This window comes from Schistocerca cancellata, chromosome 6 (assembly GCF_023864275.1).
Source record: "Schistocerca cancellata isolate TAMUIC-IGC-003103 chromosome 6, iqSchCanc2.1, whole genome shotgun sequence".
Classification (NCBI taxonomy): domain Eukaryota; kingdom Metazoa; phylum Arthropoda; class Insecta; order Orthoptera; family Acrididae; genus Schistocerca; species Schistocerca cancellata.
This window is the reverse complement of record NC_064631.1, coordinates 505792114-505805902: the sequence shown is the minus strand read 5'-3', so window position 1 is coordinate 505805902 and position 13789 is coordinate 505792114. Positions and strand designations below refer to the sequence as shown.

Sequence of the window (13789 nt, the reverse complement as noted above, 5' to 3'; positions counted from 1 at the left end):
AAATAATAAAGTTATTGTAGAGCTGTGAAATCGCTTCAATCATTTGTAATATCCCTGTAGAATTCAGAACCTAAACAGACATAAAACACGGTCATGAACCTTTCCTCCAATAGCCTTAGGCCTACAGAAGTATCAGTCCTTTTCAAAGGCCTCCCCTTTTCCCCCACTCCCAAATTCAGTCATGCAGGACTTGTTAAAGACCTTCTCTCCTTCTGCTGATCCCTGCAGTGGAAACACTTTTTCGCCACTATCCCTGGCAATCGGACTCAACCAAAGACAAATGTTAAACCTTGCCTGACTCAGTTCACTCTGCCATCCAACTGTGATTCACCCCCGCTGCTCCATTAATTACCCCCTGCTAACTTTTCAGAATTTCTTAACCAAAAACCTTGTCTCATTGTCAATCCCCAAATCCCTAACATGCAAACTAACCTCACATGCATGGATAACCACAATCCACCATTTAAAAACTGATCACGGACTTATAATCCTACCTGCTGACTAAGGCTCCACCACTGCTGTTATGAACTGCAAGGGTTACCTGGTGGAAAGACTCCATCAGCTGACAGATTCAGCCACCTACAAACCCTGCCACAGTGACCCCCATTCCAAAAATTCCAGCAGGATCTCCAGTCTCTCCTCAAATCCTTAGGCCCATCCCAGAATCTCTCCCTGACCTTTTCATGAGCCATCTAGGGGAATAGTTCCTAAACACCTAGAATCCCCATTTCTTCACTGGTTCCGATTGATTGGTGATATTCATTATTTGGATAAAGGATGAAGACACCCTATCAACATTCCTCCAGAATGTGAACACCTTCTCCTCCATTCGCTGCACCTGATCAAATTCAGCCTAACAAGCCACATTCCTCGATGTCGACCTCCACTTCAGAAATGGCTACATTAGTACCTCCATCAATATCTAACCCACCAACCACAGCAATACCTCCACTTCGATAGCTGCCACCCATTCCATACCAAGAAGTCCCTTCTATAGAGCCTAGCCACCTGTGGTCGTCACAACTGTTGTGATGAGTGCTCCCACACTCAGGGCCTCACTGATGCCTTCACAGACTGTAATTTCCCTCCCAACCTTGTACAAAAACAGATCTCCCATGCCTTTTCCCTCCAATCACCCACCACCTCCGAAAGTCCCACCATCTGACCACAGGGGAGCATTCTCATTGTGACTCAGTACCACTCAGGACCGGAGCACCCCCAGGGGGTCCACAACTCTTTTGTGGATACATCCGTGGCGAGCATGGGGCCCCGAGCTAGTGCAGTTCTCCTTCCTTTCCGGGCTGCCCTATCCCCCTCCCCCATCCCTCCTCGTCCCCAATCCTCCCCCCCCCCCCCACCTCCCCTTCACACTCCCTCTTCTTGAGAGTAATGTATTGAGCCTTCGTCTGGAGACGGACGTTTGGAAACTCCAGGATCCTGTTTCCTTTGTTTTTCTCCATTCTCACACTATCTTCCTCTATTGGTCTTTTTCCCTATGTTCACTCTTCTCTTCTCTTTGCTTTCATGCCCTTTCTTCTATCTCTGCCTCATTCTCCTTGCCCTATTCTCCTTGTCTTCTTTTCCATGTCTTATTCTGCGCTTCAGCGTTTGAGATTCTTTCTTCTATCCCTCTATCTCTCTCTCTCTCTTTCCTCTCTTCTTTCCTCCCTGTGCGTGTCTGAAGGCCGACCCACATGTTCACATGCATAGCCGGTGACGGGGTAACGTGTAATTCCCTGCCCTGGGTAGACAAGTAAGGCACGCACGTACCCCCTGGTAAAGGCCAGGCCCAGGGAGGGGTGATTGCCTGAGCTGTTACCTTCCAAACGTGCTGATTGGTCCCTCCGTCCGTTTCTTGGGAGGTGTGACCTGAGGTGTGGACAATAACCTAAGGCGGGAATGCCCTCTGAGAGGGCCCCCATAAGGAAGGAGCACGCCATCGGAGACGATGGCAATCATGAGGGATTCATCCGCAATGGATTTCTGTTCTTCTTCCCTGTCTTCTGCCCAAAAAAGAAAGCTAGATGAAACTCCTGTTCTGAAAATTCTACCACCAGCACTGAAGTTTCTTGTTGTCACAAGATCTGACGGTCACGATTTGTCAACAGTCAACCCTTTCATCATTCAGAAGGGTGTAGATGCGATTACAGGACCAGTGAAATCTTGTACTCATTTGCACAACGGTACCTTGCTGTTGGAGACAGAGAGCGCCTTCCAGGCCCAAAAATTACTTCAAGCCACTCTCTTACACACATTTCCTGTACAGGTTGGTGGCCCACCGCACCTTGAATTTGTCACGTGGCGTGGTGAATACTGAGTCACTCAACGGACTAACTGATGATGAGATTCTGTCCTTCTTCTCTGATCAGGGAGTGACGGTCATCCATCGGGTCATGAAAAGGGTCGACAAGGACCTCATACCGACCCAAACCACATTCCTGACATTGGACAATGTGCAATTGCCTTCACGAATTAAAGCAGGTTATGAGATCATTTCTTTTCGGCCTTATGCACCCAGCCCTACAAGGTCTTACCAATGTCAGCAGTTTAACCATACACGGCAGTCTTGTTCAAGTGCGGCTAAATGCGTTACCTGTGCCAGGGACGCCCATGAGGGTGGTTGTCACCCTCCGTTCCCTCGTTGCATCAACTGCATGGGCGACCATGCTGCCTCCTCTCGCGACTGCCCCGTCTACAAAGATGAGAAAAGTGTACAGGCAATTCGAGTGAAAGAGAAGGTGTCGACCTTGGCTGCTCTCAAGTTATTCAATAGCAGAAAGCCCACTGTGCTTCCGGCAGGTCAATACAGTACCGTTCTCGCCTCTCCTCGGTCTACCAGGGAGGTAGATACACAGACATGCAATCTAATATTTAGCGATTTGGTCGTCAGATCGGCCAGTGCTAAGATCGCCCGATCAACGTCTCCTCTTCATTCCACCAACCCTAAGGCTCAAACATCATCACCTGCTACCGCTAAGACGAGGACCTCTAAATCAGATGCTCGGACCTTCAAAAAAGAACCGACATGCGAAGATTTCTTGCGTACACAAACTTCACAGCCATCAACTGTTCTTTCGACAAAACATAATTCTTCAAAGAAGGCTCATAGAAAGAAGAGTTCTCCATCTCCGCCAAGGTGCGTTTCTTCTCCTGTGCCACCCAGTGGTTGCCGTCCCCGGCCATCTCCAGTTTCGCCAAGCCGCACCGCTGGTAGTCGATCAGCCGGCCTTTCACCGGCGGAGGAAGCTGCCTCTCCTGACCAGCTCAGGAAGGTGGCAGACGCAACTGTTGAGTTGATGGACCATGACTCACCACCTATTGATTGCAGCAGCAGTGCTCCCTCAAAACCAGGTCCTCGGCGGCCATCGAGGTGACCCTTTCTTGTTTCTTCTTTTTCTTTTCATTTTCATAATGCCACTTCTTCAATGGAATATTCGCGGCATTCGGTCCAACCGAGAGGAACTAAAATTGCTCCTTCGAATGCACTGCCCACTTGTTGTGGGTCTCCAAGAAACGAAATTATGCCCATGCGATGGTATTGACCTGGCACACTATACCTCCATGCGTTTTGACCTACCCCCTGTGGCAGGTATTCCGGCCCATGGATGGGTCATGTTGCTGGTTCGGGATGATGTCTACTACGATCCCATCACATTGTACACAGATCTGCAGGCAGTTGCCGTCCGGATTACTCTCCCCACTTTCACATTTTCCATTTGTACTGTTTACACTCCATCGTCTGCCTTTATTAGGGCAGACATGATACAACTGATTGGTCAGCTTCCTACATCATTTTTGTTGATTGGAGAATTTAATGCCCACCATCCCCTTTGGGGCTCTCCAGCATCCTGCACGAGAGGCTCCCTCTTGGAAGACCTTTTCAACCACCTCAATCTAGTCTGCTTAAATACCGGTGTACCTACCTTCCTTTCAGATGCAACACATACCTATTCCCACTTGGACCTCTCAATATCCACTATCCAACTTGCATGTCGGTTCGAGTGGTATGCTCTGTCTGACATACTCGAGCGACCATTTCCCCTGCGTAATCCATCTCATGCATGACACCCCTTCTCCACATTCCACTAGCTGGAACATCTCCATAGCCGACTGGGGGCTTTTCACCTCCCTGGCGACCTTCCATGATCAAACCTCCTCCAGCTGTGATAGTCAGGTCGCATACCTCACTGACGTTATTCTCACTGCTGCTGAATATTCCATCCCTCGTACTTTCTTTTCTCCACATTGAGTCCCAGTCACCTGGTGGACTACAATATGCAGCGACGCTATTCATGCTCGGTGATGTGCTTTACGCACCTTCCAACGCCACCCTACGATGGCGAACTGTATCAGTTACAAACAACGCTGTGCACAATGTTGCTGTGTTATCAAAGAAAGCAAAAAGGCTTGCTGGGTGGCTTTCACCAGTTCATTCAATAGTTTTACTCCTCCTTCGGTTGTCTGGGGTGGCCTATCTGGCACCAAGGTCCACTCCCCGATTTCTGGCCTGACTGTAGCGAATGAAGTCCTTGTAGATCCTGAGGATGTCTCAACTGCCTTCAGCCGCTTTTTCGTGGAGGTTTCGAGTTCTGCCCATTACCACCCCGCCTTCCTCCCCCGAAAACAAGCAGAGGAGGCACAGCCACCTTCTTTCCAGTCTTTGAATTGTGAAAGTTACAATGCCTCCGTCACCATGCAGGAACTCAAAAAGTGCACTTGCCCGGTCCTGATCCTCTGCTCCGGGGCCCAATGGTATCCATATTCAGATGCTGAAGAACCTTCCTCCTGCAGGTAAAGGCTTTCTTCTTCGCGCCTATAATCGCATCTGGACTAAAGGTCGTGTTCCCACACACTGGCGTGAAGCAATTGTTTTTCCCATAAGCAAACCAGGAAAGGACAAACACCTTCCTTCCAGTTATCGCCCCATCTCCCTTACCAGCTGCGTCTGCAAGGTGATGGAGCGCATGGTAAATTCTCGATTGGTTTGGCTCCTTGAATCTCGACGCCTCCTTACCAATGTCCAATGTGGCTTTTGTAGGCGCCGCTCTGCTGTTGACCACCTAGTTACCTTGTCAACCTTCATTATAAACAACTTTTTGCGTAAGCACCAGACGGCGGCTGTGTTCTTCGATTTGGAGAAGGCTTACGATATCTGTTGGAGGGCGGGCATTCTCCGCACCATGCACACTTGGGGCCTTCGCGGTCGCCTCCCTCTTTTTATTAATGCATTTTTAATGGATTGAATGTTCAGGGTATGTGTGGGTTCTGTTTTGTCAGATGCCTTTCGCCAGGAGAATGGGGTGCCCCAGGGCTCCGTTTTGAGTGTGGCCCTTTTTGCCATAGCTATCAATCCAATAATGGATTCCCTTCCAGCTGACATTTCAGGCTCCCTTTTGGTGGACGACTTTAGGTTCTACTGCAGCGCTCAGAGAATATGTCTCCTGGAGCGCTGTCTTCAGTGTTGTCTAGACCGCCTATATTCCAGGAGTGTTGCTAACTGTTTCCGTTTTTCTGGTGAGAAAACGGTCTGTATGAACTTCTGGCATTACAAATAGTTTCTTCCACCGTCCTTACATCTCGGTCCCGTTGCTCTCCCATTTGTGGAGACAACAAAATTTTTAGGTCTTACATTTGACAGGAAACTTTGCTGGTCTCCACATGTGTCTTACTTGGCTGCTCGTTGTACCCGTTCCCTAAATGTCCTCCGTGTTTTCAGTGGTACATCATGTGGAGCAGATCGAATGCTCCTGCTTCACTTATATCGGTCCATTGTCTGATCAAAGCCGGATTATGGGAGTTTTGTCTACTCTTGTGCCCGGCGGTCCATCTTACGCCGTCTAAACTCTATCCACCATCGAGGGTTATGTCTGGCGACTGGAGCATTCTACATCAGCCCTGTTGGGAGTCTGTATGCCGAAGCTGCCGCATTACCGCTAAACTACCGGTGCGATATGTTGCTTTGTCGGTACGCCTGCCGACTGACGTCAGTGCCCGACCACTCGTCATATTTCTCCTTCTTTGACGACTCTCTCGATCACCGATATGGGCTGTATGTCTCTGCCGTGTTACCTCTTGGAGTTCGCTTTTATCGCCTGCTTCAGCAACTTGATTTTACCCTCCCTACGACTTTTCGAGTGGGTGAGAGCACGACGCCACCTTGGCTCCAGGCTCAGGTTCGCGTTCACCTTGAACTCAGCTTGCTCCCAAAGGAGAGGACCGCGGATTCGATATACCGCTCAAGGTTTTTCGAACTTTGCTTGCTAATAATGTCTTTATTTACACTGATGGCTCCAAGACTACTGCTGCCGTCAGATCTGCCTTTGTTGTTGGGGATGATACCTTTCAGTGTCGGCTCCTTGACCAGTGTTCAAGCTTTACAGCTGAGTTTTTTGCTCTCTATCAGGCTGTTCAGTATATCCGCTGCCATCATCATTCTCCCTATGCCATCTCCTCTGATTCTTTGAGTGCCATCCACAGTCTCCGTGAGCCATATTTGGACCACCCTCTCGTGCAACGAATTCACCAGTCCCTTCAGTCACTAGCTGATACTGGTGCTCGTGTCCTTTTTTTGTGGATTCCTGCCCACGTTGGTGTGCCTGGGAACGAAGCTGCTGATGCTGTGGCGAAGGCTGCTGTCCTCCTGCCTCGGACAGCTTCCTTTTGTGTTCCATCAACTGTTGTTAGTGGGGTTCTTTGTCGGCGCGTTTCATCATTGTGACATGAGGCTTGGTCCTCTCTCCATGAAAATAAGCTTAGGGCCATCAAACCGATCCTGACGGATTGGACGACCTCCTCACGCCCTTCCTAGCGAGAGGAGGTCATTTTGGCCAGGTTGTGGATTGGGCATTGCCGATTTAGGCACCGCTACCTGTTGTCTGGTGACCCCGCCCCGCAGTGCCCCTGTGGTCATCCATTGACAGTGCGCCATGTTTTATAGTCCTGTCCCCCGTTTTCTTCACTCATGTTGTCCTGTGTCTGCTGTCTACCTTACAGGAACTTTTAGCTGATGATGCTCGAGCAGCTGCTCGTGTCCTTAGTTTTATTACATTGACGGACTTGTCCAAAGAGATCTAACTCTTTTATTTTGTTTATCTGTGTCTTTGTACGTACTTTCTGGTGTTGCCCCCTTGCGTTTTTCTACACTATGTGCACTAACGTTTGTGACTGGGCGCTAATGACCTTAGTAGTTGAGTGCCCTAAACACGTACAAAAAAAGGGACAGGAGCAACTGAATCACATTCTCCACCGGGGTTTGATTACCTCTCATTGTGCCCTCAAATGAGGAGTGTCCTACCCTCTATCCTTTCCATCCCTCCCACAGTGCTATTCCACCATCTACCAAACCTACACAATATCCTCGTCCATCCCTACACAACTCCTGTTCTCAACCCCTTGTCTTATGGCTCATACTCCTGCAACAGACCAAGATGCAAGACCTGTCCCATATACCTTCCCACCACCACCTAGTACAGTCGGGTGCAGGGCTACCTGTGAAACCAGTCATGTGATATAAAAGCTAAGTGGCAGTAATGTATTTTATGTGGCCTTGAAAACCAACCAGTTGTCTGTCCGCATAAATGGCCACCAACAAACGGTGGTCAAGAAACAGCTGGACCACCCCATTGCTGAGCACGCCACCCAAAACAGTGTTCTTCATTTCAGTGACTACTTTACAGCCTGTGCCATCTGGATCCTTCCCACCAACACAAGCTTTTCTGAATTGCACAGGTGAGAACTCCCCCTGCAATATATCATACGTTCCTATAACCCTCCTGGCTTCAACCTCTGTTAGTCTTTGTCGTTACCCTCTAGCTCCTTCCTGTTCCCATTCCAGCACTACACAGTCCTCTATTCTACCAGTGCATGCATAGTCTTTTTACCTCTCTCCTTTTCCACTAACCCTCCCCACCTTCCATATAGCCTCCCAACTGCACCTAGCTGCCCGACCATGTGTCTAGCTCGGCCCTGTATGCTCTTGCAAGCAGCACTTTATCGTCCCCCCAACCCTACCGTGCTATCCCTCCCCCTTCCTGCCCCAGCTTCTTCCTTACCCCCACCACTCCCATCATGCACTGCTGCTCACAGTGTGGCCTCAGCAGCCAGAGACTGAGAGACTGTGGTCATGTGCATGTGACTGGTGTTTGCGTGCGTGCGTGCGTGCTTGCGTGCGTGCTTGCGTGTGTGTATGTGTGTGTGTGTGTGTGTGTGTGTGTGTTGTATCTCCAGTGAAGACTTTGTTGGCGACTCAGCATCTCCGCTGTATGGTGAGTAACAACTATCCTTTCCGTAATATTGTTACAATGCATCGTGGATTTTCGATTGTTGTATTTGTCTTGTCTGATTCCTTGTTTACACTCAGATACCTCCATCCTCTCACGAATAGTAGGTTTAAAACAAATTTTACATTAAGTACGTATTGTGTGAGATGTAGTACAGAATTTTAGCTACAAAATTTCAACCTCATACAGTCTCCTATGCAACTATCAAAACAAAACTTCTATAAATCATATGAATTTTTCATTATGTTTTTGATAATAATTGTCTTCATGTAAGTCTGATATAAGTATTTATCAACTCTGAAACTTTGACGGGACTAAAGGATTTTAAGGAAGCTCTTTATTTTCTTGTGTTAATTAGCATGACGATACAGGAATATCGTATCATTTGCCATTGTCAGATTTATAGCAGAATGCTGCAGTGTTTGCTTTGAATTTCAGGCAAAAGAATTTGTGGAGTCATTCCTTGGTCACTGTGTGAGGCCATTTGGAAATTTAATTCAACTGTGTGGCCATAACAGAGCCAGACAGAGGGATAAATTAGCCCATCTACTTGAAGATTTTGCAGCCCTTCAGGATGAGGTAATATTCAAATTTCTACACATAATAAATACCTTTATGAAAAAGTTTTCAAAAAATAAAAGTAGTGACTAAGAGTAGGAAAAATACTCAGTGTCAAGAGAATAATGGATAGATGTATCAGCTGGTCATTGCCTCAGCTTCGTTGCTTTTCCTCTTGGAACTGCCTTTAACAAATTATTTCGCAAAAAAGTACATCTTACATGTGACGTTGTAGATTTCATAAATACTATATCAAGTATATAAGATCTGTTACATTGTCAGACTCTTCTCCTAACTACTTTCTTAATTATAGCATTGATAATTCCCACGTGATGATTTGTTATTGACAGATTTTGAAATGAATTGTATTTCTTCTTCTTCTTCTTCTTCTTCTTCTTCTTCTTCTTCGCTGTACAGGTCATTATGGACGTTGGCCTGCTCTGTGACATAATTCTGTTTGTCCCTGTCCAGTGTTTTGTCTCTCCATACTCAGCCACCAGTAGATTTTAGAGCTTGTTGTATGTCATCAAAGTCTTGATCTTCCCCTGCTTCTTCATCCCACTGGGTTTTGTAGCACCACTATTTTTGTTGGGTTATTTGTTCCTTACAAAAAATATGTCTGACTCATTTCGAGCGGTTTATTTTGATGAAATTTGTGACTTCAAAAGGTCTATAGAATCCACAAAGTTCACGTCTACATTGTGTACGACATAGCCCACTTTCACTAGTCGCCCCATACATTTTGTGTAGCACCTTCTGTTCAAAACACCCTATAAGTTTACACACTGCTATATCAATGCCCATGATTCTGAGCCATATGTCAATACTGGACCTAACCACCACCAGTCTTTTGACTGGTTTGATATGTGGCTCCCTCTAGTATCACGGAAGTCATTCCCTGATCTCGGTGTTCTCCATATATTCCTTTCCTCTCTGATTCTGGGCAGAACCTCCTCACTTCTTATCTTAAAAGTCCACCTAATTTTCAACATTCGTCTGTAACACCACATTTCAAATGCTTTGATTTTCTTCTGTTCTAGTTTTCCCACAGTCCATGTTTCACCCTACTATACAGTGCTGTGCTGCAAACATACATTCTCAGAAATCTCTTCTTCAAATTAAGGCAAATGTTTAATACTAATAGACTTATCTTAGCCAGGAATGGCAAGATGTTCTCCTTGCTCCGTCCGTCATTGGTTAGTTTGCTGCCTAGGTAGTAGAATTCCTCAACTTCATCTACTTCATGACCATCAATCCTCATCTTAAGTTTCTCGCTGTTCTCATTTCTGCTACCTTTCTTTACCTTCAACTTCCTTCAATTTACTGTCAAGTCCATATTCTGTATTCATTAGTCTGTTTATTCCATTCAGCATATCATGTAATTCTTATTCACATTCACCCAGGATAGCAATGTCATCGGCAAATCATGTCATTGATGTACTTTTGCATTGAATTTTAATTTCACTCCTGCACTTTTCTTTTACTTCCATCATTGCTTCTTCAGTGTACTGATTGAACCGTGGGGGCAAAAGACTACATCCCTGCCTTACACCCTTTTTAATCCAAGCTCTTCATTCTTGGTAATCCATTCTTATTATCCCCTCTCGGCTCTTGTACATGTTGTATTTTACCCTTCTCTCCCTACAACTTCCTCTTATTTTTCTCAGAATTTTGAACAGCTCACAGCTTTTTTCATGATTTTTCTTCCTCAGTTTTCTTCTCTATATTAACTTGGATGCATGAGCTGTTGAGCTCATTATGCGATAATTCTCGCACTTGTCAGCTCTTGCTGTCCGAATAATTTGCTTATTTGATCTTAAATCCTCCAGAGCTGCCTTAAATTCTGATTCTAATACTGGATCCCCCATCTCTTCTAAATCGATTTCTATTTCTTCTTCTCACACATTGAACAAATCCTCCTCCTCATAGAGGCCTTCAATGTACTCTTTCCAGCTATACACTTTCTCCTCTGAATTTAACAGTGGAATTCCCATTGCTCTCTTAATGTTACCATCCTTGCTTTTAATGTCACCTTGCTTTTAATGTCACCGAAGGTTGTTTTGACTTTCTTTTTGTATTTCTTCATATTTTTCATGCAGCCATTTCGTCTTAGCTTCCCTGCACTTTTTATTTATTTCATTCCTCAGCAGCTTGTGTTTCTGTATTTCTCAATGTCCCTGAACATTTTTGTACTTTCTTCTTTGATCGATCAACTGAAGTATTTCTTCTGTTACCCATGGTTTTTTTCAGTTACCTCCCTTGTTCCTATGTTATTCTTTCCAACTTCCATGGTTGCCCATTTAGAGATATCCATTCCTCTTCAACTGAACTTCTAACGGTTTTGACGACAGAAGAATGTGTGAAGTGTATGTATGCTACCTTCCCACCTCCTTTATATGAGTTGACTTACTTGGAAGTGCGCAGCCGATCTTCTTCGCTGGTTAGTTGGCTGCTGGAATCTCTTTAAACTTCGAAGAGTGATGCTAGGTACAGGAATATTTAAAATACTCCCTCTACTTGTGAAATAAGTAGATACTCGAAGGTTACTTTTCATCAACTAATGATATATTAGAACTTCATACAGAACAAAATTCACACTTCTCACATAAACATTCGACTTCTTGCAAGTCACCTGTGTCGTCTCACATTAGAAACAATTAAGTTACATTTTCAACAGAGTTGATTTAATAACCATGAATCTCTCACAGGATTCATAAAATACGTCTTGCCTCTAGCAAGGCTGGAATAAGAGATTTTTTAAAAGAGTTCTTTCTCCGCTGTTCTTTTTTCACTAACAATAGCCACTGACACTATTATCACAGAGTTACATAAATACTCCATGGTCCTCTCATACGCACTTCCTCTAAAACTTCCATGGATCACCCGACAGATACTTGTTAGTGCCGTTTGACCACCGCGCCTACATTCTTCTCGCAGCTGAATTTCAAACCTGCACACACAAACATGTGACGCGCAGTAGGTAGGATTCTATCATCCCACACTCACATCTAAAATGTTGTGTGTTCGAGACGGTGGAATTCTGAGTGGTTCTAGAATTTACACGGAAAGTCTCAAATCACTACAAACTGCCTACTGAGCTATTCCTATTGCTGATCTATAGCCTTAGAGAACGTCAAGCATACCTTGTCATACCTTAGTACTTCGGTATCCCATTTCTTTCTTTATATATTCTTCCTGATTAATCTCTTAAACTTTAGCCTACTCTTCATCACTACTATATTGTGATCTGAGCCTAGATCTGCTCCTGGAGACACCATACAATACAGTATCTACTTTGCTCTTGGCCACAGTTTGGCAGTGGCAGTTTATCCTGGTGGACAGCTGGTTGGTAGTCATGCCAATACAAACAGTTGTGCAATGATTGCAGCAGAGCTGGTATGTGAAATTACTGCTTTCACTGCCCATTGATCCATTCATTTTACTTGAAAGAGATCCCATTATTTTTCAGATTTTAAAAATAGCCTTGTTCCATTTTGTGGACACACATTGTCACATGTGTGGAAGAAACCTAAGTGATTATGTGAATCTGATAGTTCTTTTGCACTACAACTCTAGAGGTCTAGACATCTTCTGTGGTTACTTAACTGAAACTGAGAAGTGAATTAGAGGTCTTTGTCACACCTCCTTCCTGTGATGAGGAAGGTCAAGAGAGGCAGTCTGAGGTAAACAACATTGGAGAAAATGGGAATAATGGAAATTCCAGGTTGGAATATCAAACATACAAAGGAAACATAGATTGCTGCTTACTGTAAAGGTGGCACATTACATTGCAGACAGGTACACTAAAAGATACTTACACATTACCTTGCAGCAACAGCATTCATCAGAAAAGGAACCAAACATGCATTTATTCACACAAGCTGCTATCTCCAGCATCTTGGACTGAAATGCAAGAGTCACCTATAATGGAAATGGCAGTCTTGGCAACAAGTGCAACATATGGAGGCCGTGGGGTCAGTGAAAAAGATGGTGAGTGGGGAAGGAGAAAGATGGGCAGGTGCGTTGGCAGAGAGCGGCACACAAAGAAGATGGGAGACGAGAATAGGGATTGAAGAGAAGCATGTTATGTTCAGCTGTATGTTTAGCTACAGAGTGGTCTACTTTGCTCTTGTGCACAGTTTGGCAGTGGCAGTTTATCCTGGTGGACAGCTGGTTGGTAGTCATGCCAATACAAACAGCTGTGCAATGATTGCAGCAGAGCTGGTATGTGAAATTTCTGCTTTCACTGGTGGCCTGGCCACTGCTGGTATAGATGGAGTAGGATAAGCCTGTGACAAGACGGAAATAGAAATTGCTGGATGGATGGATGGATGGATGGAGTGGGCAAGTCTTGCACCTGGGTCTTCCATAGGGATATGATCTCTGTGGCAAGGGATTGTGATTGGGGAAGGTGCAGGCGTGACTAGGATGTTACTGAGATTCGGTGGGCAATGGAACACTGCTTTATGAGGGGTGGGAAGGATCTTGGGTAGCATGTCCCTCATTTCAGGGTATGATAGATAATGAAAGCCCTGATGAAGGATGTGGTTCAATGGTGGGAGGATTGGGGGTATGAGAGGGAAATGACTCAGGAGATCTGTCTGTGGAGTAGGTCTTAGGGAGAGTGGGAAGGGGGGTGGGGTGGGATTGGGGTAGTGCCCATCTACATCTACATCTACATCTACATCCATACTCCGCAAGCCACCTGACGGTGTGTGGCGGAGGGTACCTTGAGTACCTCTATCGGTTCTCCCTTCTATTCCAGTCTCGTATTGTTCGTGGAAAGAAGGATTGTCGGTATGCCTCTGTGTGGGCTCTAATCTCTCTGATTTTATCCTCATGGTCTCTTCGCGAGATATACGTAGGAGGGAGCAATATACTGCTTGACTCTTCGATGAAGGTATGTTCTCGAAACTTTGACAAAAGCCCGTACCGAGCTACTGAGCGTCTCT

The 13789-nt window shown here is 45.6% G+C and overlaps 1 protein-coding gene across 1 annotated transcript in view; it reads left to right on the top strand.

Moving 5' to 3' along the window:
* LOC126191361 (N-alpha-acetyltransferase 35, NatC auxiliary subunit) overlaps positions 1-13789 on the top strand; it is a 130739-nt gene that overhangs the window by 100626 nt on the left and 16324 nt on the right. The window contains exon 9 of the mRNA XM_049932210.1: positions 8718-8858. Within this exon, the coding sequence (XP_049788167.1) occupies positions 8718-8858 (141 nt within the window). The remainder of the gene's footprint in view (positions 1-8717; positions 8859-13789) is intronic.